This window comes from Metarhizium robertsii (assembly GCF_000187425.2).
Source record: "Metarhizium robertsii ARSEF 23 chromosome Unknown MAA_Scf_2, whole genome shotgun sequence".
Lineage (NCBI taxonomy): Eukaryota > Fungi > Ascomycota > Sordariomycetes > Hypocreales > Clavicipitaceae > Metarhizium > Metarhizium robertsii.
Genome location: NW_011942160.1, coordinates 5,982,624 through 6,007,340, shown reverse-complemented (window position 1 = coordinate 6,007,340; position 24,717 = coordinate 5,982,624). Strand labels below are relative to the sequence as shown.

The 24,717-nt window shown below is 52.0% G+C and overlaps 5 protein-coding genes across 5 annotated transcripts; 1 reads left to right on the top strand and 4 right to left on the bottom strand.

The window, feature by feature from the left end:
• Positions 1 to 110: 110 nt before the first annotated feature.
• MAA_08452 (dipeptidyl aminopeptidase/acylaminoacyl peptidase) lies at positions 111 to 1,076 on the top strand (the record flags this gene model as incomplete). The annotated part of the gene is made up of 1 exon (XM_007826450.1): positions 111 to 1,076. One exon carries the CDS (start codon positions 111 to 113, stop codon positions 1,074 to 1,076), a length of 966 nt encoding a protein of 321 aa, XP_007824641.1.
• A 406-nt stretch (positions 1,077 to 1,482) lies between these two features.
• Positions 1,483 to 4,783, bottom strand: MAA_08451 (Ankyrin repeat-containing domain protein; the record flags this gene model as incomplete). The annotated part of the gene is made up of 4 exons (XM_007826449.1): positions 1,483 to 1,733; positions 1,793 to 2,022; positions 2,077 to 2,167; positions 2,266 to 4,783. 4 exons carry the CDS (start codon positions 4,781 to 4,783, stop codon positions 1,483 to 1,485), a joined length of 3,090 nt encoding a protein of 1,029 aa, XP_007824640.1.
• Positions 4,784 to 9,696: 4,913 nt separating this feature from the next.
• Positions 9,697 to 13,098, bottom strand: MAA_08450 (potassium/sodium efflux P-type ATPase; the record flags this gene model as incomplete). Its single annotated transcript, XM_007826448.2, has 5 exons — positions 9,697 to 10,233; positions 10,302 to 11,264; positions 11,320 to 11,834; positions 11,897 to 12,770; positions 12,841 to 13,098. The coding sequence occupies 5 exons, from the start codon at positions 13,096 to 13,098 to the stop codon at positions 9,697 to 9,699; spliced, it is 3,147 nt and encodes a 1,048-aa protein (XP_007824639.2).
• A 1,045-nt stretch (positions 13,099 to 14,143) lies between these two features.
• Positions 14,144 to 15,235, bottom strand: MAA_08449 (Fatty acid hydroxylase; the record flags this gene model as incomplete). Its single annotated transcript, XM_007826447.1, has 1 exon — positions 14,144 to 15,235. One exon carries the CDS (start codon positions 15,233 to 15,235, stop codon positions 14,144 to 14,146), a length of 1,092 nt encoding a protein of 363 aa, XP_007824638.1.
• Positions 15,236 to 24,143: 8,908 nt separating this feature from the next.
• MAA_10880 (homeobox domain-containing protein) lies at positions 24,144 to 24,608 on the bottom strand (the record flags this gene model as incomplete). The annotated part of the gene is made up of 1 exon (XM_011412799.1): positions 24,144 to 24,608. One exon carries the CDS (start codon positions 24,606 to 24,608, stop codon positions 24,144 to 24,146), a length of 465 nt encoding a protein of 154 aa, XP_011411101.1.
• Between the last annotated feature and the right edge of the window lie 109 nt (positions 24,609 to 24,717).

Here is a 24,717-nt window from a genome sequence, read left to right as displayed (position 1 = left end):
ATGCCAAACCAGGCCTCCTCCCCTCCTCGGTCCTCACGAGCCACAACCTACACACCGTTGACCTCACATAGGAACACGTACACGGCGCTTCCCTTTCTTCACCATCCATCATGCCTCCATCACCACCCACCTACGCCGACCAGCAAGCCTGGAGAGACATCCAGGCCCATCTCCCCAGCCGGCTGCACTTCACGCCCGAGCACTCCCCCGTCGAAGAGTTCTGGTCTCACCGCGGACACACCCTCCACCTCGACCGATGGCCCAACCCTTCCTCCAAGGTCCGCCTCATCCTCCACCACGGCGTCGGCACCAACGGCCGCCAAATGTCCCTCCTCCTCGGCGTGCCCCTGCACACCGCGGGCTTCGACCTCGTCGCCATCGACATGCCCGGCTACGGGTGCACCCGCGTCTCCCCCCAGAACAAAAACTACCCCTACGACGAATGGGTCCAAATCGCCAGCGACCTGATCGACCGCGAGATGCGCGACGACCCCCGGCCCATTGTGCTCTATGGCCTCTCGGCCGGCGGCATGCTCACCTACCACGCTGCCGCCAAGAACAAGCGCGTCAGGGGCATCATCGGAATGACGTTTCTCGACATGCGCATCCAGCAGGTTGTCGACGCGACGGCCCGGAATATCGTCATGTCCCGCGTGGGCATACCCCTTGCCAAGGTGGCCAATGTCGCGGGCCTGCCGTGGTTCAGGCTGCCCATGTCGTGGGCGAGCAAGATGTACGCGCTGGTGAATGATGCCGCTGCGCTTCGTGTGTTTCTCGGCGACAAGTCGTCGGCGGGGGCCATGGCGTCGGTGCGGTTTCTGGCGGCGTATGCGAGTTATCGGCCGGCGTTGGAGTACGAAGACTTTGACGTGTGTCCGGTCTTGTTGACGCAGCCGGCGGACGATAGGTGGACGCCCTTGCATCTGAGTGAGCTGGTTCTCGGGAGGGTGAAGAAGGTGCCGGTGCGGATTGTAGAGTTGGAGGGGGCTGGGCATTATCCCTTGGAAGATAAGGGGCTGCAGCAGATGGTAGATGCTATTATTGAGTTTTTGAGAGAGGTGGAACAGCAAGTGTGATGCTGGAATACTTGTGGGCTGGTTTTCAACATGGGTATCTTTGGTGGACGTTTACGTTGTTTATACGTGGGGACGCGTATAGACCGGAGAGGCCGAAGCAGTCGATGCTCTTGGGCGATACACGTGGCATGTCAAGAGGAAGTGGCTCGTGCAAGACAACAGCATGGCAGTAGTATTACCAATGGTTCAGACTGCCGTGGCGGCCATCTCATTTCTCATTGGCAGTTTATAACCGTCTTGGCTATATGCAAGCTCACGGTGAACTACATCCCGAGTTGGGCAGAACAACAGGAGCATCCTCGATATCAACGCTTAGACAATGGGACAGGCAGATCATACGACACGCATCGAAGGCAATTTGGATAACCATTCATCATTAAGTAGCCGCCGAGGTATCGTAACAGAGTCAAATGGCTGCCGATATACCACATTCATCTCTAAGCCCATCACTGTCCTTGAAGTCCGGGTCTTGCTGACATTTAAAGAAAGTTTTCTCGTCCGTGTAAGACCCCTTGAACCTGAACCCAGCAGTTTCGTCGCCGCCTTCCTCCGAGAACTGGGCCTTGAATTCAAAGCCAGCCATATCTGCGTGGACCATCACAGCTGGGTACAGTCGGCCTTGTACATTTTGGAATGCTAGGCCTGATGTCATGTACTCTGGTTAAAAACAAGTCCGTACCACGTAAAAGGGGCAGCCAGAACAGTAATGTACGTACCAATGATTTCGCCGTTTTTGGTGTAAAAGGCCGTTCTGTGCTTGAAGTTTACTCCGCATCCGATAACATCGCCCTCGCCGTACTTCGGAGCGCAGTTGGGATTCACGTAGTCCTCTTGGTTGCCAAAATGGCCGTTGCCGCCATGATACCACCAAGCTCCCCGCCAGTCTGCGCCGGAGCCCAACGGGGTGTCTTCACGACAGAATCCCACGGCAAAGCGCTTACAGGGGCTTTTTCACGTGTTACTTGTAGGCGTTGAAAGATGGGGAACGGGCTGTGCATACCTGGAATTGCAGCCTTCGTTGACAATAGTCACCTCGAAATAGTATACGTCGTCCCTCGTCGGCACCATGGGGTGGTTCGCTCGTGCGATGCCTATGCGGCACGGCTCACAACGGTTCTCTAGTCAGGGCTATTCGTTAGTGATTTTTCCCTACTCTCTCCGACTTCGCATTCACGGCAAGTTTACGTACTGCTCACCGAGATCGATCTGGCATCGGGCTGACGCAGGAGTGAGAAAGACTTGTCCTGGGGGTGCCATTCTGTTGGAGCCTGTAAGAGAGGCGGTACGCCTTGACTTCCCCCGGGCACACCCAGCGTTGCATGGCGAATCATGTCGGCGATTTCAGGATTGTCATATTGTTCAGCGGTGTACAGCGCGGTCCATCCATTGCTGTCCGCCAGCGCCAACGTGGAAGCAAAGTCGGTCATGATCTTGGCCAGCAGCTCCTTGACAAAATCTGCCTGCCCAGCGGCGGCGGCGGCATTGATGGCAAGGACAAAGGGTGATTCAGTTTGTGCCAACTTGTCTACTTGACGGAAAACAGTGCCAAACATGTCGGCATCGCCTCGGAGAGCTGCCCAGTATAACGCATCACGACCGCGCACGTCTCCGGAAAGAGGATCACCACCGGCCTCCAGCAGTCTCTGAACAGTTTTATGGTGGCCACGACGAATAGCGTATATGAGGGCCGTCTGGCCCCGATGGTCCTGTAGGTTGACGAGAGTGGGATGCTCTGGTAGAATGTCCGGGCACATGCCATGCCTGACGGCGACCATCAGCAGCGTCCGGCCAGCCGAGTCTCGGGCATTATGATTCATATCCGGATACTTGTGAAGCAACCGCTTTAGACTGAGCCGGCTCCACATCCAGGGATATCCGAGAAGACGTCGTCCAGGACGGCCGGGGACGGCACCGTGTTCAACGAGTACTAAAATGTCTCTACGGTTCTTTTGAATCGCCAGTCGCTCCGGCATCCCGCGCTGAGACCCGACATCCGCCTTGGCTTCGACGAGGAGTTTAATAATGTCAATGCTGCCCTCACGGATCGCGGCGCACAGCGCGGTGCTGGATAGTCCGCGGGCGAGGTTGACGTCGGCACCATACTCCAACAGAATCCCAACCAAGGTCGGCGAACTCCGTTTCACCGCCGCTTGGAGTGCCGTATAGTAAGGGCACGACTCGGGACTTGTGGCATTCACATTGGCCTCTCGTCCCAGAAGGAACTTGACAGTCTCCGTCTTGTCTTCCCATACCGCCGCCATGAGGGGAGTTCCGTACTCATCAGACATCTCCTCGAGATCTGCCCCTTGATGCAGAAGGTATTCGACTATCTCCGGGGTATCTCTCATGGCAGCGCGATGAATGGGTGCCGTGCCCTTCTTGTCCGCGGCGTTGACATCCGCACCGCGTTCGACAAGGAGTTGAACTGTAGCAAGCCGCCCATAGAATGCGGCAACATTGAGGATGCTGCCGCCATCATCACCCGTGCAGTCCGGTTGGAAACCGGCGTCTAGATAGAGTCGGATGGTTTCGGCGCCATCTCCCGTTGCCGCCCGGAAGACGGCATGTACAACATTACTATTGCTGCGAGTCATGGCATTTGCGCTTCGCTCGAGGAGTAGCTTCGTAGCTTCGGGGTTGAAACAACATTCCTGTAGAACCGTCTTCTCTGTCGGAAGCTGCTTGCTCCCAATGTCCACGCCTGGGTGGCTTTCCAACACCATTTCCAGCATCTTTGTGTCCTTGCGATTGACCATGAGCAAGAGAGGCGATACATTTTGGTTATCCCTTGCATCTATATCTGCGCCTTTGGACAAGAGCATCTTGACGACGTCCACATCCCCCCTTTCGACCGCAAGATGCAACGGCTGCTTTCCCTGGGTATTTCGAACACAATGTTCTGCTCCAACGTCAAGTAGAAGTTCCACGACGGGCGCATTGCCCGCCAACGCGGCTGCATGCAGCGCCGTACATGCAATATGAGCGTCGACTCTCACATTGACGTTCCAGCCGCCGGCCAGAAACAAAAGAGTCATGTCTTTGCCATTTTGCAAATGTTTTGCCGCCATAACCAACATGTTTTCTTGGGTGCTCTGAATTTTCTTTGGGTAGATGCCTGTCTCAAGAAGCATCTTGATAATGTCAGTGTGGCCTTTCTGCACGGCCAGGGTTAGGACATTATGGCCATCTCTGTTTACGTGACAAAGGCGGTAATCCTTTGCCCGCGCCGCAAGGAGCGTTCTCATGACTTCCACATTGCCCAACGATGCAGCAATATGAAAGGCTCTCTCTCCATTGGAGGTAATGGCGTCCACGTCGGCATCATGCTCAAGCAGCAGCTGAACGGAAAGACTGTGACCAGCCTCGGTTGCGAGGTGCAAGGAGGTTTCTCCCGAGTTATTCCTCGCGTCAATATCGAAATTACCGGACTGCTTATATCTTTCTTCCAACAATAGTTTCATGATGCCTATGTGTTGGTTCTTTGCGGACAAATGCAGTGCCCGGTTTCCGTCTTCATCCGTGAAAGCAGTTTTGGCTCCAGTTTCGAGAAGCCGACGAGCAATCTCTGCGAAGCCGTCTGATGCTGCACAAAGGAGATCAAGGGATAGGATATCTTCCGAGTTGTATTCGGGGCGTTCGACCAACGCACGAAAGGCGGGCCAAACATATATATCGTCTTGTTGGGCATCTTTGTCTTGTGAATTCATGATGTCCAACCGACTCGGTACGATGTCGCTATGTTTTGGCTCATCAACAAGTTTGGCGGACCGTAGCAATACTTGCGTCGATATGCCCAGGTCCCTTCTCTCTCGATGTCAGGAAAATCGGCTGTAGGCCGCTGGCTTATTTGCGGGAACAAGACTAGAAACAACCATTAGAGCAATGAAAGATTTCTCCTCGCTGAAATCACTGACCTTGTCGCGGTGTATCACTCGAATGCTTTCTCCGTGATGAGTTGAGCAATCACCAAGTTGGTTGACTGGCAGGTGAGAAAGAATACGACCTGGGACAATTTTCTGAACCGTCTTTAATATATGAAATCGAGTAGCTAAATTTTCCGCGCCAGGTGTTCAGTCGTGCCTGGGATCTCAAAGAAGACGACATGAGGCTGTCCAGACTCCTGACCATGGTGGCATGGCGCTTTGATACACTCGCTGATACAGCATCGGAAACAATTCACAACATGACGGGTCATATTCTCGTACAACATGGTGGGTGCCAAGTTATTCCATTGCATATTGACAAACAGGCACGGAGTGATGGGGGTATGCACGGGTTCAATTCTGATCCGGGCGGACAATGGAACATGTCGCTATTTTTACCCGTGGCTAGAACAAAGCCATCGCGGCTTGATTCGAGCTGTAACACTGCATCTCTTGTTTTGAGGCTGTGAAAGAAATCGAGACAATTTAGCAAATGTGCGGTTACACCGTGCAACATTTTTCTCAAGACCTCTGAGAATGGTATTGCACAAAGACTCGAAAGGCAATTGCTAAAGTTAGCTCCAAGCACTCTAGGGTACTCTTCCACGTTTATATCCGGCCTGGCATGTTGGTTCGATCTGCCGCCTCTTTGATCGAGGCTGGCGATTGTCTGCCGTCGGGTTTTACCGCCAAAGTTGATGCGAAACGAAACGGCACCTTGCTTCCCACACGTAGCCAAGCTCAGAGCCTGCGGCGATCCCCGCGTCCCTGGCGCTGGACTTGAGTGCTTCATCGAGGTCTTGTTGACCTAGATTTATTCACGGTGAAGACACCAACGGGCAAGAACCGGCTAAGTGGCGAAACGGCGAGGATGGGCAGACTGCCCCTGAGAAGATGTTGGATGGAAAAGTCAGGAGGAATCATACTGCCGCATCAGGCCCGACTGCAGGAGAAACTTCTCCAGCGAACAGTAAGCGAGTTCCAAAATTATAATTCACAATCTAATTTCCCAGGATCATTTGCGAAATGAGGCGACGCCAAGGTTTGATAGCTCAAGAAAGACTTTGTATACATTCATAAAGTATATACATCAACATTCTTGCCTGTCATCGGGGCAATTCCAACAGCTGGTAAGAGCTATAATTTACAGATTATAGGGCTCATGTAACAAGGTCCCAGTGAGGGCTTGGAGAAACAACTCAATTTATCCAAGAACAGTCCTCTGTATTCAAGGCCCTTCGTTGTCTTCAAGGTCTAGAAGACCAAAGAGCTGAATTTGCACGAGACTTCAGTGAGCCTCGTGCCCCTGGCCTCGTTCTCAGAGCCCTTCATGTTATCCATGCGACACCATGTTGAGTTGTATAGGCAGTGTCGTGGAGAGTCGTTGGCAACTTGCCCTCTGTCATAATGTGTACCGACGGATCTGGAGTCTCCCGCACTAGCGTGAAAAGATTTATTTCATCCCGGCAGCAACTAGCGTATCGGATCGGTATTCTCCGGTCCGTGATATGCTTGGGTCTGCTCGCACTTTGATCCAACGTCGAGCAGCCGTAGCGGGACTTGGACCTCAGGATCGTTGGTCTTGTTGGAGCTGTAGTGATCCGAGATACATTCCCACAACTACTCCTCTTCCCTGCTGAAGCCAGGTTCTGATTCCATGATACGACTGTCCCGGCCATTATTGTTGCGGGTTCTCCCATTCCGCGCACCATGCGGGTTCGATCAGATGTTGCAAGATGGAGACCCTCAACAAGATCCAGTCTCCTAATGGGATAATGTTTAAATTGCCAAACGGCTCTGAGATCAACTTTAGTGTGGTTTCTTGGCAGTGTAGCTTGGTAGATGGGAGCAGATCTATCTGAAGATTGCTAAACTATTCACAAACTTGATATAGCTGGCACTCTGTGTTGATAGTACCCGAAACTCGGTGGACCGTTCTCTGGATTCCACGCCTAGTTTTTAGCTGGTAGAAGTGCGCTCGCCCAGACTCCTTCTAGTCATCACAGGCTTGATATACAAAGCAAATGCTTTGGGAGATAATACCTGCGAACTATAGCCACTCTATCTGCAACCAGGAAGCCGCTCCTACCGTCACTGATGAATTTGATGAATTTATTACTCTCAAGTGGATAAAAATCTCCATATTTTATTAATATTCCAGCTAGTCATCGCACCAACTTTTCGCGCTGCGTGGAGGTTTGACTATACAACCGACTTGGCGTCTTAGCAGCCGCCGTATACTTGCCAAGTACTCAATAAAGACAATCCTACAGAATAAAACACAGATTAGCCTGCTAGATACGGACTCCAATTGCATGATTCCTGCGGCCAAGGGCTCACCTATCCACAGGCAAAATGCTTCCACGCTGGGTGCTGTGTTGCTCAGAGAGACATGCCAAGCCCACGTGGGATCAGGCCCGATCTTGCAAATCCTGGTTGACAAGCGGCCAGCTCTACTATTCAAAATAACGTACATGGTCCATTGTAGGATCTGTCAGATGAGGCCCACCGCAATCTCGCGTATCGCTCACTGTATGCTCTTGTAGGATCCGACTTTGGTGTTGTGTGCCGAGCCAAGATGCCTTGGGTATTCAATCTTCGGTGGCTGAAGCTTGTAGGACCTAGAATACTCCTCCAACAAGGCCCGATGAGAACATCGCTTGTGAGGCTCCGTTATTGGTCCATTGACAATACAAATATTACGACGTTACAGACTCCTTGGCAGTAGGGCGAGGCATTGTCGTTGGCCCACCATCTCTGAAAGTTTAATATCGAGGACCGCAATTGATATTCTATCTTGCTCAATGTGAGGACGCGTTCTTTCTTCAAGCAACTAGCAGAGCAAAAAGAATGTGCTTCTGCTAGAAAGAAGCTTTGCGGCAATTCTAGAGCCCGATTCACCTGCAAGGCATGAGATTATCAATAAGACGATTCAAAAACTTGTACAATACGGAAACCCAGCGTGTAGGATGGTATAGAGTGATATTTTTACGGGAAATTCCTGGTAAATTCGCGGATCCACGTCAAAACAAGTCTCTATAGACTGTGGCAACATTCCGGAGACTATAATGGCCTTACCTAGAACATACTATTCCACTTTAAAGTCCATTTTCCCCATTTCCATGTTTTTATTCATTGAAGCCGAGGCAACTCTGTTCTTGAAGAGGCACCGTATCCATGTCCTAGCATCGTCTCTTCCGGAGTTGACGAATGATTTTAGATGTCCCGCGAAAAGAAATTGCATCCTTCCCGCCATCACATGGCCCATAATCGTATGATGAGAAAGAGTCACCAGGCTTGTGCGTTTTCAATAGTCTAGCGAGATTCCCCTGCATTCATTATAGAGTACCCGCTCGTATAGGCCGCATAGCCGGCCGCCCGGTTACCCGCGGTCAAGGAGCCATATACGAAGTATAAAGCATACACGTAACCCGGCCTATATCGTGGAACAATCTCCAATTCGACTATTTTCCCGATCACTTGTTCAACGCTTCTCGCTACCATGAAAGTCACCTTTGTCCTGATTCAGCTTCTCGCGGCCATGGGATTCGCAAGCCCAGTGCCCGAGGAGGAGCCAACTCGCGTAAAGCGCCTGCAGTTTTGCAATCAGTACGGCGGCTGCAAGCCCCAACCGTCCGCGAGCACCTAGTAAGTCCATGTCCCTTCCATGAACGAGATGTTGTGCTGGGGGCTGATCCATAGATGTGAGACTTGCAGGCATGCCGTCTACCCTCCGAATCTCAACTGCCGCCACGGTCCGGGGGATAAGCATATTCACGAATTCAATATATAGTGGAATAAGCAGAATTCTATCCGATTATTCACTTTTCTATGGCTGTGGAAAGGGGGGATGTGGGTTTCAATGTGGCATTCTCGGAACAGTCGACTACGACTCGTTTGTAGCTTATCGTATGTTCTCTGGAGTTAAGAAATTCAACTCGCCGCAAATACCAGGTCTTTTCTAGGAAAAATTGTGACTATAGCATGAAAATCAAGACTGACATTTAGGCACCGCTGTAGCCAGAATTTGTTCGCCCAAAACTTCCCATGTTGTAATCCATGTATCTTCCTGGACAATATTGCACAGCGCCTTGAACCACACCCCATTTTTACCCAACTTGATGGCTCCTGATTTAGAGGCTTAAACTTGACGTGGCGGCCTCCAGCTTGTTGCTTTCCCGGCAAATGTCTGTTATCATAATTCGTCATTGCGTCGATTCCCAGCCATATTGTAGAAGGGCACCTCCGTGACTTCTACGTACTTGGAAGCGTTTGTGTGCTGATTGCACGGCTAGAATCCTGGTGAGAAAAACACTCATTTCCACAGTACCCAGAGACAGAAAATAGGAGGGATACTGGAGGTGCGTATGTTCACACATACCGGGGTTCTCTCCTCGACTTGGCGCTGGATAAGCCTATGCGACAGGGTATAGTGTCAACGGAATACAAGGGAAGACAATTGCTTCACAATAAGAGCATGTTCTCTTCATATAGCACCTCCTTGGCGCACAAAGGGAAAGCCTCCCCCTCGCCACCACGAACAGAGCACATAAACATCTTTAAACCAGGCATATGCCCGCCATGAAAAGTAGAAAAGCAATAACCAGTTTCTTAACGGCCCTCAAGATCGGGCCAGCTCTCATAATACAGGGCAGGCTTCTATGACAATATTACAGGGCGTCTAATCTATGACATGTCTATACATCGCCCTCCCAATCCACCCTCTCTACGCCCTTCCTCCTATAATACACCCTTTTCGCCCACTTCCAGCCCTCGTTCCCAGCCAGGTAGACCCCCACCGCAATAAACACCACCGCCCACTCCCACGAAATTCCCTTGTGCATAAACACCACGTCGTTGATAACCGGTATGTACAGTGTAGGAAAGACCATGACAAAAACAACTATCACGGAAAAGAATAAAAACTTGTTACTCCAGAAATGCGCCAGCCATGCCTTGAACCCATACGGCATATCGAACAAAGATCGACGGAAATCAATAAGCTCCCACGCAAAGAGGAGAAAGATCCACGTCATGGTGGTGTAACTCGTTGCGCGTGCGCGGAAGACGGCTTCACAAGAAGACGAGTATTTGTTGTTGCAGTCGGAGCCGAGGTCGCCACTGTCGAAGCCGAACACGACGACGGTGAAGGAGCCGATTGTGCAGCAGGCCATGAGGGCGCCGTAGATGACCATGTCGAGGAGGAACTCGGGGGTGAAGACGCCATATTTGAGCTACCAGACGCCAAGGTTAGCACAGGGATGCATATTTTGCGTGAGCGTTGCAGGGTGAGAAGACTTACATTCTGAGGGGGCCGGTTGAGGATATCGGGGACCGCACGTTCAAATCCCAGCCCGGTTTCACAGAAAGCCCCGGTGGCCATGAGCATCCACAGAATCTCAACCGGCGTCAGCAAGAAGACGGACACGTCGGAGCCGTCCTTGAATGCCAGCCCGGTGAGCAATGCAACCACAAAGCCAATATTCGCCGCCAACACGTGCAATATGAACTTTTGGATGTTGTCAAAGATCCGGCGTCCTTCCTCGACGGCATTGAGGATCGACGCAAAGTTGTCATCGGTCAGCACGATGTCGGCGCTCTCTTTGGCCACGTCTGATCCCGTGCCCATGGCAATACCGATATCTGCACGCTTCAAACTAGGACTGTCATTGACGCCGTCGCCTGTCATGGCAACGTAGCGGCCTCGTCTGTGGAGGGCTTCAATCATGCGAACCTTTGTACTGGGCGCGCAACGGGCCACGACAAGCGGGAGCTGTTGCAGATTGTCAATTTGGCTGTCTGATAGGGCGTCGAATTCCTGAGCCGTCATCATGAGAGTGCGGGACATGTCGGCGGGGAGCATGCGAATCTTGTCTTCGGAGGGAAGGATATTGACTTCCATGGCAATGGCGCGCGCTGTTTGCGGGTGATCGCCTGTGAGCATGTGCACCATGATGCCGGCTCCTTGGCAAGCCTTGACGCTTGGCAGAGATTCGCTTCGCGGAGGATCGTATATGCCAATGAGGCCGCGGAAAATGAGATTCTGCTCGAACTCGCGGCGGTCTGGGGAGCTGCCATGTGCAAATTCGGCATCAGAAACGTCGCGGTCCAAGGGCTTATGGGCTAATGCGAGAACACGAAGACCTTGCCCGGCCAAGGAGACCATGTTGTCAAGAATATTTGATTTGATGGTTTCTGTAAGTGGTTCGACGGCATCGTCAAATGAAATGCGGTCACAGATTTCGAGGACTCGCTCAACAGCTCCCTGTTTGATGAGTTAGCAGGTTTCCCTCAGAGAGCCAATGACATGCAGATTTGACCTTTGTAAAGACATGTGTTTGCTGCGATTGACAGCTCCGAAACAGGACTGACATCTTCTTCACATCTGAATCAAACGGAAACTCAGCGACATGCTGCCACTTCTTCTTTTCCCCTTCGGACAACTGAACGCGGCTCCATCCAAAGCGCGAGGCAAATACTTCAATGGCAATCTCAGTCGGGGCGCCACGAGCCTTCCACTCCCCAGGGCCTTCAGCGGTGTCTTCCGTCTTCTCCAAAGTGGCTAGGTTTGCCAAGGAGGCAATGCTGAGGTACCACTGAAGCGAGGTCTTGTTGCGCGCGTCATCCTGAGGTGCGGCGGGCTGTTCTCGATTCTGTTTCTCATCTGTTTGGGGAATGTCTTTGGGTTGGGACGCAGTGAAAGCAACCGCCCCAGCCGTCGGATTATAGACTTGGTTTCCTGTGTCCACAGAATATGTACCGAAGCCGGGAATCCAAGCTTTTCTTACCACCATGCGTCCTTGTGTGATGGTGCCAGTTTTGTCCGAACAAATGTCTGTCATATAGTGTCAGTAAACCAGGATCAAGACGAACAAAACAAATGCAACGCGCACGTACTGGTAACACCGCCCAACGCCTCCAAACTCTGCAGGTTGCGAACAATGACGTGCCTCTCCACCATCTTTTTGGTACCAGCAGCCATGGTAACTGTCAAAACCAACAGCAAAGACACGGGGATGGTGCCGACCGATGTCGTAACCGCGTATAAGATGACGTCTTTCCTCGTATCAAACTTGTTTGCTCCTAGCACAACGATGGCACACACGATGGCAAAGAAAAACAAGGAGACGAATAACTGGGATAGCTTCCTCTGCAGGGGCGTGCCAACAGTCAGACCCAGAAACTCGCCAATCCAGTTCCTCATCATCCTCCCCGCTTGCTTGACGTAGGACAGGAGTGAAGGCCGGCTGTCTTGTTGGTCAACAATGATCTTACCATCGCTGTTCAAAGCGCTGGCAATGGCTCCAATTTCTGTAAACATGCCAGTGGCGAAAACTACACCTCGGCCACGCCCCTTGGTAATTGTGGTGGAGCTATAGACGACATTGAGGCGATCGCCCGGGCCGGTATCCTCGTCAAATGTCAATTTCGGACTCTTGGACATGGGGATCGCCTCTCCGGTGAGGAGGGCCTCGTCAGCTTCGAGATTGACTGCTTCAATCAGTCGAATATCTGCCGGAACAGAGTCTCCCGTGTTGAGGTCAACAATATCGCCGGGAACCACATCGGCGGTTTGGATATTGATGGTGGCCCCGTCTCGGTAGACGTTGCATGTCGGGAACCCAAGGGTGCGCAGTGAATCAATCGTCTTCTCAGCTTGCAGCGTCTGAAAGAATCCGATGACGATGTTGACACAAATAATGCCTCCTAGGATGCCGCCGGCGATCCAGGCCTGAATGCCGAAACTAGCAGCCAAGGCAAGAATGAGAACCTGCCCATCGACACGAGTTAGTCATACTAGGCATTTCCCCCCTCTGTCCCCTAGTTTGTTCCGGGCTTACCAGAGTCATGGCATTGAAGATTTGCTCGAGAAAAATGGCTATGGGCTGCACACCCTTCTTTTCCTTCAACTGGTTTGGCCCATACTCGGCCAGCCTCTCGGCAGCCTCTGCGCCGGCCAACCCTTGTGACGGACTCGCGTGCAGTTCCTTCAGAACATCGTCGACGGACAAGCTATGTGCTGGACGACTCAATGGCTTGTTGCACTGGCCAGACACGTGGCCTGCCAGGGCGTGCTGTTGAGCAGTCTTGCCTCCCATGATAGGCTGTGGTTGTGATGGCACGGCAGCCACAGACGATGCATACGTTTGTGAAATGGACTAGGGAACAATGGTCGAGCGAGCTTTCACCCCATCACCAAGACCAAAGGCCAGAGGACGGCTAGATATATACATACGTGGACAGATCATCGGCAGTCCTTGGTCATGTCGTGGATGCACATTAGATGCCATTTTGGGAACAGTCAAGGCTTGGGCGCTAACCAGCAGTCAATTGTCGTCGGGACCCGAAGCGGCCGCCGGACCGTTCAAATGGCGCCTAAGTCGTAACCTCTGCATCGAGGCGGCATGGCAACATGGGTCCAGCCAGATTCATCAACTGGGGATGAAAGAGGAGCGCCTGAGTCGATTGCTTCCATGCGTTCCGATTAAAAGTGTCAAGTGGCAGATCTGGAGTTGAGCCAGGCACTAAACTGTATTCGGCAGCCAAGACGCATTCAATCGACAAAAGTGGGTCCAGTGTAGCCACATCTCGCGGGCAATTTCTTGACAAGGCTCAAAAAGGCAGCCGAGCCTCATTGAAGACTAGAATTCGGATTCTGAAGACAACAACTCGGATTCTTCACAGCCCCTACACCCTTTCTCGAACAATTTCGTCATGCAACGACCAGCCGAATCAGGCAGACGGCCAAGGCCCTTGCATTGGAGCTATTGAGTCAGTGTCCATCATACTCGCAGTCCAAATGCAATTTCCAGTCACCAGTTGGTGGGCGCCATTGGTCGAGCTCCCTCCCAACATCACCCAGCCTCTTGTTGTCGTTCACAACATGCCGCGTGCGAGATGAGATATTGTTAACAGAAACCGTCAATTGTAAGCTCCCAATAAATCCAACCAACTCCCCCCCATTGTCATGCCACCTGATTGTTCAAGCACAGCTGGATGTGTCAACCATGTCCCAAGTCTACACACGTCATTGCGCGTGCAGGTGCGGACAAAAAAAATTATATTCGCTCTGCTAAAACGCTCATAATCTAGTTCTTTCAACCCGATGACACAATTCCCACCATTCAGACCCCAACCCTCACGTTACAGCAGATTTAAATAAGCCGGATTTTCATAATCGACATTGGCAAGCTTCGACTCAATGCGGTCGCCACAGGTGCCAAAAAGACGGTCCCAAACACGCGTCTGCTTGCCGTAATTCTGGCTCTTTCTCCAACCCTTTCGGTGATGCAGGTCATGGTCCTCGACGACAAGCTCCATGTTCAAGTACGTCAGCAGCCAGTGAAACGTGGACGAGGCGCCAATGTGTAAACGCAGACCACTATGCCCGCCGAACTCGGTAAAGGCAATGTACTGGTGGCAGATCCACCAACTATAAAAGTCCAGCGGTACGCCAAAGGCCCTAAAGGTAAGGAACGTTAAAAAGGGAACGCCGACCATGTCAAAGAACTCCTGCTCCTCGTCGGCATAGGCAGCGAGGCTAGGGTTGGGGTGCTTGGTAAGGTGGTGAGTGCGATGGAACTTCCACAGGAAGTTCACGTCATGCATGGCACGGTGGTACCAGTAGAACCAGAAGTCAAGGATAATGCCATATAGGCCGGTTTGCACAACAAGCCAAGCCCACCACGTCCAGGAGCTCATGACGTCGGCGGGCGATTCCGACGCCTTATACGTGAGGAAGACGGTCATGGCCATTCGCCCGCCGGCCGTCTTGGGGCCAGCCATGACGACCCGGGCCACTCCAATGTCGGGTATGCCGTCTCGATCGTGCACGTCGCCGTCTAGGAAGCCGTACGTATGGCCGAGGCGTCGGATTTCGCGGAGCTCGAGGATGACAACGGCCAGGAACGCCGTCGTGTAGTAGCCAATGGCCAGCAGCGGAGAGAGGTTCGTTCCGGTAGCTGACACCCAGGCCTGGTGGATGGCAAGAGGGATGAGGGCATGGATGAGAATCCAGGCGTGTGTCGTCCACTGCGGCACATAGGGGACCTTGTCTGTCTTCTGGTGGACTGGGATCGGGCGCTTGGGATCCCAGTGGTATACGCCCAGCAATTCCACCGCCCAGTGGAAGGCTGTCCATTTGCTCCGGTCGCCAAACCGCCATGTCGACTTGATGGAATCCTTTGGGTTGACTTGGGAGACAGGGCTCGCCGTCGTTGTCTCGGTGGCCGCCATTTTGCGACTCTCTATGGGAGAAAGGGCAATAGACAATTGGGTCAAACGGGTAGTTGTACGGTGTATCAACAAGCTCAACTCGGCATGGCTCACAACGTCTACATGTGGCTGGCAAGGCCAAAATATATACTTGTCATCCGCAAGGGTGCAACCTGCTTTCACATGCGTAGAAAACCCCCAACCCTCCATCTGCAGGAGTGTCGTCATGTGCCCCAAATGACAGGAGCTGTTTACTCATACAGCCCGACCTCCCCAACAAAAAAAAGGGTACTATCAAGACTCAAGAGCGCCTGAGTTGAGACGGTCAGACCAACCCCCTGGGCGGGGTCCCGTTGAACCAAATGCCGAGGCGTTACCCATTCCATTGTTGTGTCCAACGTTGTCTAGTTCATCTCCGCATCAAGTTGCTACAAGCGGACTGACATTTTGTCCCGGCTACCGTTGCGTTGGGCACTAAACCTGTATGCGGATGAGAAGAGTGGAACTGTCCAGCGCCTCTTCTTCCATTTCAAGACTCAGCGCTACTAAAAGCAACTTGACGCAGCCTGGCACAAGTGGCTCGTCCACTTAGTCGCTGACGGGTATTCAAGCTGCAGAGGTCATCATCCATGTCGGGAATTGTACTGCGGAAACAAAAGAAATGACCTGGCCCTGCCCTTGCACTCCGGTGTTTCAGCTCGCTGCCAAACTATCGCCATGTGAAAATGGTTCGATCCTCATGCATCGCCATCACACTCAACAAGACAATGCGGGTTGAAAAACATGTGATTCTCCTTGGATGGGGAGCACTCATACGGAACGAGCAGTATACTCGTCCTGTTCTTTGAAATGGCACCTTTACAAATGACCTCGCCTGTGGAAAACGCTTTTGACACCTACGTCCAAAGGAGCTCTTCAAAGAATAAAACCTGAGAGCCAGACAGTGACTCTTGAGCAAAACACCTGACAATTCGGAATGACTCGCTCTTCACACATGGGCAAGACTACTCCAAGATTATACTGTGACCTAGAAGTGAGCCAGAGTTGACAGCACAACGGTAGAGTGAAAGTGTCAGCGCCTTGGGATCAACCACGGTTGGCTCCATGACCGACGATACTGTCAACTCACGTACCTAGACAATCACACTGTGATAACTCACCACTTCGTCATGGTTCTTTCGAAGCGTAGTGATATGCAGCGCGTTACCTAATTCATACCCATAGTTTGCGCGGCATGGAGATGGTTGTCCAGGATCCGTTTGCCGCTCAGTTGCCGCAGCTCCTCACGGTTGCTTGACCAAATGCATGTGATTTTGAAAATGTCGGCACTTTCCTAAATATCCTTGCCTGAAGGGGGGTAAAGTATTCGAGCACAAGATGGCACGGTTGGCTTAACCGGCATCGGAGATTGAAAACGCGACTCACAAGGCTTTGTCCCAGTGTGTTTTGGAACAGAAAATACATGTGATACAAAACAGATCTACCGACAATTGAAAATGGCATTTAAAGACACTAAAGCCATCCAGAATCACTACTGATGTTTTTTGTTTGGGGTGCAGACGTTGTCAGAGCCTCTGGGTTGCAAAACCCTGATGATTGCGGCACAAGGGACTCAACGCTTATGGCTGATGTAACCCATTTCACGCTATGTACTTGGCATTGGTCTTCATTAGAGTCATGAAGGAACTTCACATGATAATAGTTTAGTGGGGGTTGCAAAACAATTGCTCGGTGCTTACTACGGTCTGTCTGCTCTTGAGTCACGGGTAGGATGATACTACCGTGCCATTATGATTAGGGGTTCTCCTAATTGCCGAAACTTTTGCTTTCATGTACAGATTATTGTGAGATGCAAGTCAAAGTGCAGACAGTTAACTGTCCTCGCGTCGGATCAAGACAAATGGTGCAGGTGGGCAGAGCATTGCCTTTCCACAGCTGAGGCCCTTTTCCACCCCATTCGCAACTCGGCAACAAAGCCGCAAGGTAGAATCCGAAGCCGAGAAAAGACGAGAAAAGTCGCATGGACCTGCTGTTTACTCTATTCACCAAAGTGAATGGATCGCCACAGAAGACACTGTGGCCACTAAAAGGTTTACATGATTCCCTCGGATACTTTGTGACATTTGGTTCACAAAGGAAGTCTGCACCGCAAAACCCAGGACTTGCGCTATAACAAGCATCCGAACTGTTTAGCTGTAGATCATCATAGTTTGCTGAGGCTTCTCAACTTTCATCCGTAGATAGTAAGCCCTATATGCCTGTTATCCAAAAGAAGATGGCCTACCCCGTATCCATTGAATAGAGAATACATCGCCTCTCGGCCAACTACAGTTCCCCGTTGTTCATGATGCTCCAAACCAAACAGCTTCTTTGCAATGTCTCCCCCTAAAGCGTGGAAAATTACACGACTTTACTAGCACCCTAACCGAACTGATACGTCGCCGAGACCCAAGATTCACACCTATGCTCCTATTCACGAACCACACAACTGTGCACAGCTTGTTCACATCCCAGACGTAAATCCCAGCCAACCAAGATTATGCCCAGGTACGACACCGCTTCCTCGTCCGTCCTTTTACGTCTAACACCATCCCCTACTCCCTCCTCGAACCAACCCCGTCCTCAACCAAACTTGCCTCAAGACTGTTTGTTCTGTCAGGGCTCGCCATCACCTTTGCTTGCGCAATGCAATCTCAACAAACACCATGACCTACATCCAACGCAGCTTACAGAAGAGGCTCTTTATATTCCGCAACGCAATCGTTTCAGATGAACGAAGCCCACCCAGCCCCCCAGAGATTCCAAGATCCTTTATACCCGGCAACACACAGACAGAAACGACCTGTCCGAGTTCCAATTCCAACTCTGCAACCCATTGTCAGACTTTTCACCTGCTTTGATCCCTCCAAAGCTTCCCGTCACTAGCTCACCAGTCCGTTCCATCTCGCAAGGCCCACGCTTCTCAACAAAGAACCAGACAAGTACGGCGTCACCAATACCTTGAAGCCAAATGACGCGTTCCGTACCACGGGAATCATCTGGAACCAACCCAAGGTACAGAGCAGCTTCAGAGTCTGCCCATCGAGCAAAGACCACCTCAATCCGGGACATGCGCAAGTCGCCACGCCACGCCTTGCACAGCTGCCGGTTCCGTATCCAGGCTCGCACTCACCACCGACTATGCCGGGTTTCATGCCCATCTACGAGCCGTACCAGGGCTCCCGGGCGACCAGCTCCCAAATGCACAAAACAAGTCTTCCCTAGTAGCTTCGCCGGAGGACGACGACGCCGAAACAGCGCTTGAGGATTTGCCCAGGCCACATTGCGGCATTGCCACGCCGAGAAGACGCGGCTCGGTTCCCGAACGCTCCTCGGCACAATGGTCAGGATACCCGCCTACCCGAGGAGTGTTGCTGAGCGATTGCAAAGCCAGGCAAAGCAAGCGGTTCCCGCAGGAGGACAAGGAGCGCGAATCCCGCGCGGAAACGGGGGTACATTCGCCCAGACCGGGGCGTCATGAAGGACGGATCACGAGGCGGAGGGCCGTGTTGAGACGTCCGGGGATGGAGCGAAACCGCCGTCGCGGCACCGGCTCGTAGATGCTGTGGGAGTGTTGAGGACCATGAACAGTGCCGCATGGCGAGCTGCTGGCGGAATCGAGTTTTGCTGGACTCATAGAGGGGCGGACGACGACGTGGGTGGTGCGCCAACTTCTGCTGGATATGTTGACCGCGAGATGATGGAGCCATCTTGTGAAGAAGCTTGCTGTGTAGGATGGTCGGAGAAGAGTACAAGGACGAGAATGGGCGTCTGGCTCGGGCAAGGTCGTCATTTACTCTCTTTTCAATTATTTCCCGTGAAAGATTCGGCAATTGGCAATACGACTTGTGCTTGGCGATGCCCACGCCCACAATACGGGATGCCAGTGTTCCAGGAGATCATGGCAATAATGCTATCTGAACAATTCCGCTCGTTCGGTTCAATCCCTGCTAGCAATACGCGCCTATTCACACTGGACTCTTCCCCGTTCATAATCTCAGGATAACTGTCATCTACACCCCATCCAGTCCATGCAAATGACAACACAACCCGCAACCATGTCAACTCCAAGTTCCTGTCTTCTCGCTCTCTCCCGCAACATATAAAGTCCAAGCCCCCCCTCGCAATCCACCCACCGCCAATTCTGCTCTTCCTCGTCCCCTCTCTCGCCTCACATCCGCGCACCGTGCCAACAGCATCATGAAATAAACCCAAGAATCGTAACACGGCACATATGCACCTTCCCCTCCATCCCAGCAAGTCACTCGGCGAGCAAAAGAGCTTCCCTTGCCCGAGCCCAAATTCGACAGACGGCCACTACGTTCCGCCAGCGATCCCACCAGCACATGGCAGGCTATCTAGTCTCGGCATGCACCTTGTTCGGGAAAAGAAAGCCCCCAGCAGCCCAACCCAGCATCCGGTGAGACTTGCTGCGTCGTTGTGCTCTCACACCCGCAACGAGGCTTGCCGAGAAAACTGTGGCTCCCCAATACCGTCAACGCCGGACCAGCCACCGTCTCCGGCGGCATACGGACCTAACTGAGCGGAGAGAAGTGAAGAAGCGTCCGTCCCCGTACCAATCGAGTCGACACACATATGCCTGCGTCGTCGCATAACCGCATTTCCGGGTATCGCATGCTCCCTGACTTCGGGCTTTGCTGCAGCATCAATCGTACCCGATCCTCATACCGGCGGCGTCTCCAACCTTCGATCCCACGCTTAGAAAGGGGGGGTTGAAACGTCAGCCACCAATCGTCATGGGCATGCCATCTTTACTCCGCAGATCCGGATGTATGTACTCCGTACGCCGTGTACATGCATACAACCGAGCTGCAAGTTCCGGATGCCTTGGCACGGATAGTCGTCCCAGAGTCCAGACAAGGCATGCGTGGCTGGCCTGTCGGACGCGGCAGCGCCCGTTCCTGAGGCCCAGCGTCTCGGATCTGCCTGCGGATCATGCCGATTCCGAAACCAAAGCAAAAACAACAGACGGAAATATGACACTCGAGAGAAGACAAGCTACACGTCATGTGTTACCCTGCACCGGCTGCGATTCCCAACCGACAGGGTATAGAACATGGCAACCGCGTGGCTGTTGTTAGCCCCCCCTTTTATAATCCCCTTTCTTTTTGTTTGATGTCATGTTGGGCCAAAATAAAGGGTAACGACAGGATGCATTGCATGAGGCATGCTTTGGCGTCGGGCTTCGGCGCACCACACGGCACGTCGTCGATGAGCGTGGCTTTCTTTGCGGCGGCATAGAGGACTGCATTACCCAATGATTGGAATCGTTACCAGAACAACATGAGTATACAGAGTTGGCCGTTTGGCTACGGCAGCCTCATTGCCTTGGGGTCTAGACCCATTTGCCATCATCTCAGCTGTCCAATATAATGCGCGGCGCGTCTGAACCACTCTACCGGGCGTTGAGGGTTGTTCGACGTTGAGATTTATTTGGCTATGGTTGATTGGCTCAGCTGTATGCGCCGTGGTGCCTTCGCCACCAGGTAAGCGGCTTGTCCGATTCCTTTTTTGGCAATTCATCATGTTTGTCGGTTGCTAATCTCCAAGTAACCTGCAGGGAATAGTAGTGTGCCTCCTGAGTCCTCGTGCTGTCAGTCTGATCCATCTGCATGCAGGGAACTCAACCAACATCCAACAGCCAACTAAACCTGACTGCGTCGATGCAGGTAATTTCCATCAAGCGGTAACGCTGTAGTTGGTTGGTTCTGGAGCATCCCAGATGGCCAATATGTAGTTTCAGGATCGCCAACAAATACCTCTTATACAGCCACTTGGGTCCTGTAAAATGGCCATAGCAGGCGACCACTTGACGCCAAAAAGAAAGCCTCCCAGCCCCCTACTAATTTCCCTGGGCCAAAGATCTCTCTCTGTTTCGAGAAGCCTGAAGCGTGGCCTGTCAGTGCAACCCCCACCAGAAAGTGAGGCTGACTTGACTGCGCGAACGGCGGCTTTCGTGTTTAACCCCGCCTGGCGCACGCGGCCAACTGACATTGCAGAAGTCATTGCACAGTATAAGGCGGTGATGCGCTGCAGTCGTCTGGATGTCGTCGTCTTGCCATTCGCCACCGCGTATGGCGTCTTGGACACCCCACAGACGCCGTGGTAACGCGGCACAGTCGTGTGTCTCTCAGCCCATCATCACACTCAGGCGAGGAGTAGTATCCAAGGCCAACAAGGCATCTGGATGAACGGATGGGCGACCTATTCCATCAGGCGACTTCTGCCTTATACGACCCTGGCGGTCCAACCAGGCGTCTTGAACAGAAACGTCAAGAAATGACACCCGCCTCACTTCAACGTAATAGACAAGGTCCTGAAGAAATCGACGACGTAACGAGTCCACGAGCAATCCCTGTACATGAACCACTGCGGTATCGTGGCAGAGGGGACGTGAAACTCGCGGTCGCAGTCACACCAGCGTCATGGACATGGCTGATGGCCCGTCCCGTTACCCTCTGGGTAGCATTCAAACAAGGCTTGGCTGCAAAAGGACCCTGCAGCCAAGCATCCCATGTTGGCACGGCGTGACACAGACGAGGATAAATGCCATGCCCTGGCGCTCGGCCGACCTGGCATGCGTCAATGCGCTTCATTCCGCGGAAGTTGTCTTCTCTCGCCAACAGTGCAAGTGTGGTTCCGAGACGGTGAATCTCATGCTTGCTCAGCCCTTTTTCTTTCTTCGCATGCCATTCGTGTTTTAGAAATGGAGGCCAGTGCCGCCGAGATGACGGCCGACTGATTGCTCCCGAGTGGTCGGCCTAATTTCGCAAAGAGAAGGAGGGGGTATCAGCAATCAGTACAAAAAAAAAAAGGCACGGAGCACTACATGTACATACATACGGAGTTAATGCGCTTGGCACCGTAAAAGTTGGTTGGACCGCTGGACGACACCTGGAGTCTGCTGATGCCGCACTGCTGCGTCTTATGCCGCCGGCGGTGGAGCCAGGGCGTCTGTGTCGAGGCGGCTCAATACGTACTGAAAATGTCAAGCCAAGTCTGGTTGCTTTTCCTCGACACGGTCCACCTGTCGTCGTCGGCTGGTTTTGATTCGGACGCTGCTGGTACCGTGACTTGAGCTTCATGTTTGTTGGCGGCAAGGAAGCCACTTGCTGATCTTGGCGCCGCTGTTGCCTACGGTCGGAGCAATCAAGGTGAGAAGCCGCGATCGCCTGGTGTTCATGGCTCTTGTGAATGATGGTGCCCGAGCTGTCGGAATCAAGCCACTTGTGGGGTCAAGGATCCCTGGTCGATCTTTTTATGTCCATCCTGGTCAGTGTCGGCTTGGTTGGTTGCCTTGTGTCGTCGTCTTTGCGAACCAGTGGAATGGGGAATGGAATCGCGATTGGAATGGAAGACCCGACTATGTCAAATGCACGGAGTACATAATACCTGGACTAGACCTACACCGCCCGTCTATGTATGTCGCAATATGTCTCTGGATACCGTTATTGCTGAATGGCAATCAAGAGAGTTATCGTACAAACTATTATTCTACATCCATTAGATTCCCGCTCTGCACTTGCCATTATGCCCCAAATCCATGCCTTTGGCTCTGAGACTTGTGCTCACCTTTCTTTTTCTGTTCTCTCCCCCTTCTTTCTTACAATCTATTTTCGTCGCCTTTTTTTCTCTTCCTTTTTTTCGCTTAGTTGGGGCTGAATGTTGTCGTCGTGTTGCCATGTGGTCACACCGCCTCATCTGACATCATATCCGAACGCAGCAGAGTGAAGCAACTACTTTGTCAGATTCCGACCCCGAATGCACAAGTTTCCTCCGAGAACCGCTTTCGGCCACCGCATATGTATGTATTGTGGCCATTACTCCTCCGTCCTCATGACCCCCGAGGCGCAGGCTTATGGTTATACCTGAGGCCAACCGACGTGCCTCATTCACCCGCCATGCGCTTGCTCAAGTTTAATCACTTCGCATCATGTGTCATGCTCTCTTTCTTCTCACCCACACAGCAGTCGGTAGGGTGACAGGGCAGCCTCATTTGTCTTCACCAGTCTGGTATTGTCAGACTGAGAACCTAACCTCGAATCCTATAGGTTGCTGGTCTTGATCCTGGTGCAACGTTCATGTTAAAACCCGATTGGACGATTTTCTTTTTACCCTTTTGGGGTTTGACAGATTGACATATGGGGGGGAAAAGGGCTGGCCTCCAAATTTTGGAGTCCAACATAGAACGCATTTCCACAAATTCCCATACATGTCAAGAAGTCCAACGAATCAAAGAATAAAACGAGATATTTCGTAGATAATCATAAGAAAATAAGCAAGCAAATAAATGGCATACAAATGACTGGCGAGATAGATATCCACTGTTGAGACAGAGAATTTTCCATGTAGGTAATGCTGATTGTGACAGATCAGGGTCAGTGATTGATATAATTCAACCCTCCCTTTCCTTCGCTCGCTATAATCGATATTGTGGTGTTGTAGGCGGCGCAGTTTCGTCTTGAAAAGAACGCAAACTAAGCAGCGCAGTTTCAATCTTGGTACTCCTATAACCAGGCGTCGAATGCATCTCGTCCAGTAGGCTGGCTTCGATGAGAGGAACTTGTGTTGCCAGTTGCCGGTAGAAAGAAAGGATTGTCGACCATATTTCACCAGGCGATTCAGCTCTGGTGTGTTCGTGTGCTTTGATCCAATTCGCACTATTATTAGTAAGTCGACCCATCTTTAAACCAGCATCTGCCACCTGTCCTTCCATTCTCCAATCCTCCGTCTCTCCATTACCCCTCCAAAACTTGTCATATACTGACACTTCAAGGACCGTAGTGTCTTTTCAGCTGCCAGCGGGACATTCTTACCAGCAACATTACTCAAGACTTTCAAACGTAGCTCAGAGAAACGTATATTTGCTTCATGGGTTTGCTGGTTCGGTCGATGCGACATCAGTAACAGACGCGGCCAGCTCAACTGGCTCATCTTCGAGCTCGTCGTTGTGACTTCCCCCCTTTGTAGAGAACTGCCTCGCATGCTTATCCCAGTGCAGCTGTCTTTTCTTCATTGCAATGCTATGCCCGAGCCACAGGATTCTTTCGCAACGCTTGCCTACGGTTGACGCAGGCTCAAAGTATTTTTCGTCGTCGTCAATCGCCGTATTATCAAACCACTTCTTTGGGAAATAGGTTCCGGTATAGATTAAACCACGCATAGCATAGTCTTCGGTAAGAGGTTGCGCCTTACCACCTTCGGGCCACGGAATTTCCGGGGTATCCAACCGTGGTGTAAACTCGCTAGTCCGTAATAGATAGTTGAGTAGTAAAGCAGTCTGTTCCCATGGGAGGGAATCCTCTAAGTACTGTCTTCCCACATCAAAATCCATCATAAACCAGTAGAATACTAAGAGGGTATGAAGGCATGGCAACGTGTTCTTGTCACCCCACCGAGCAATAACAATCTCATACGTGCGAGCTGCAAATCTCACCGCTGTG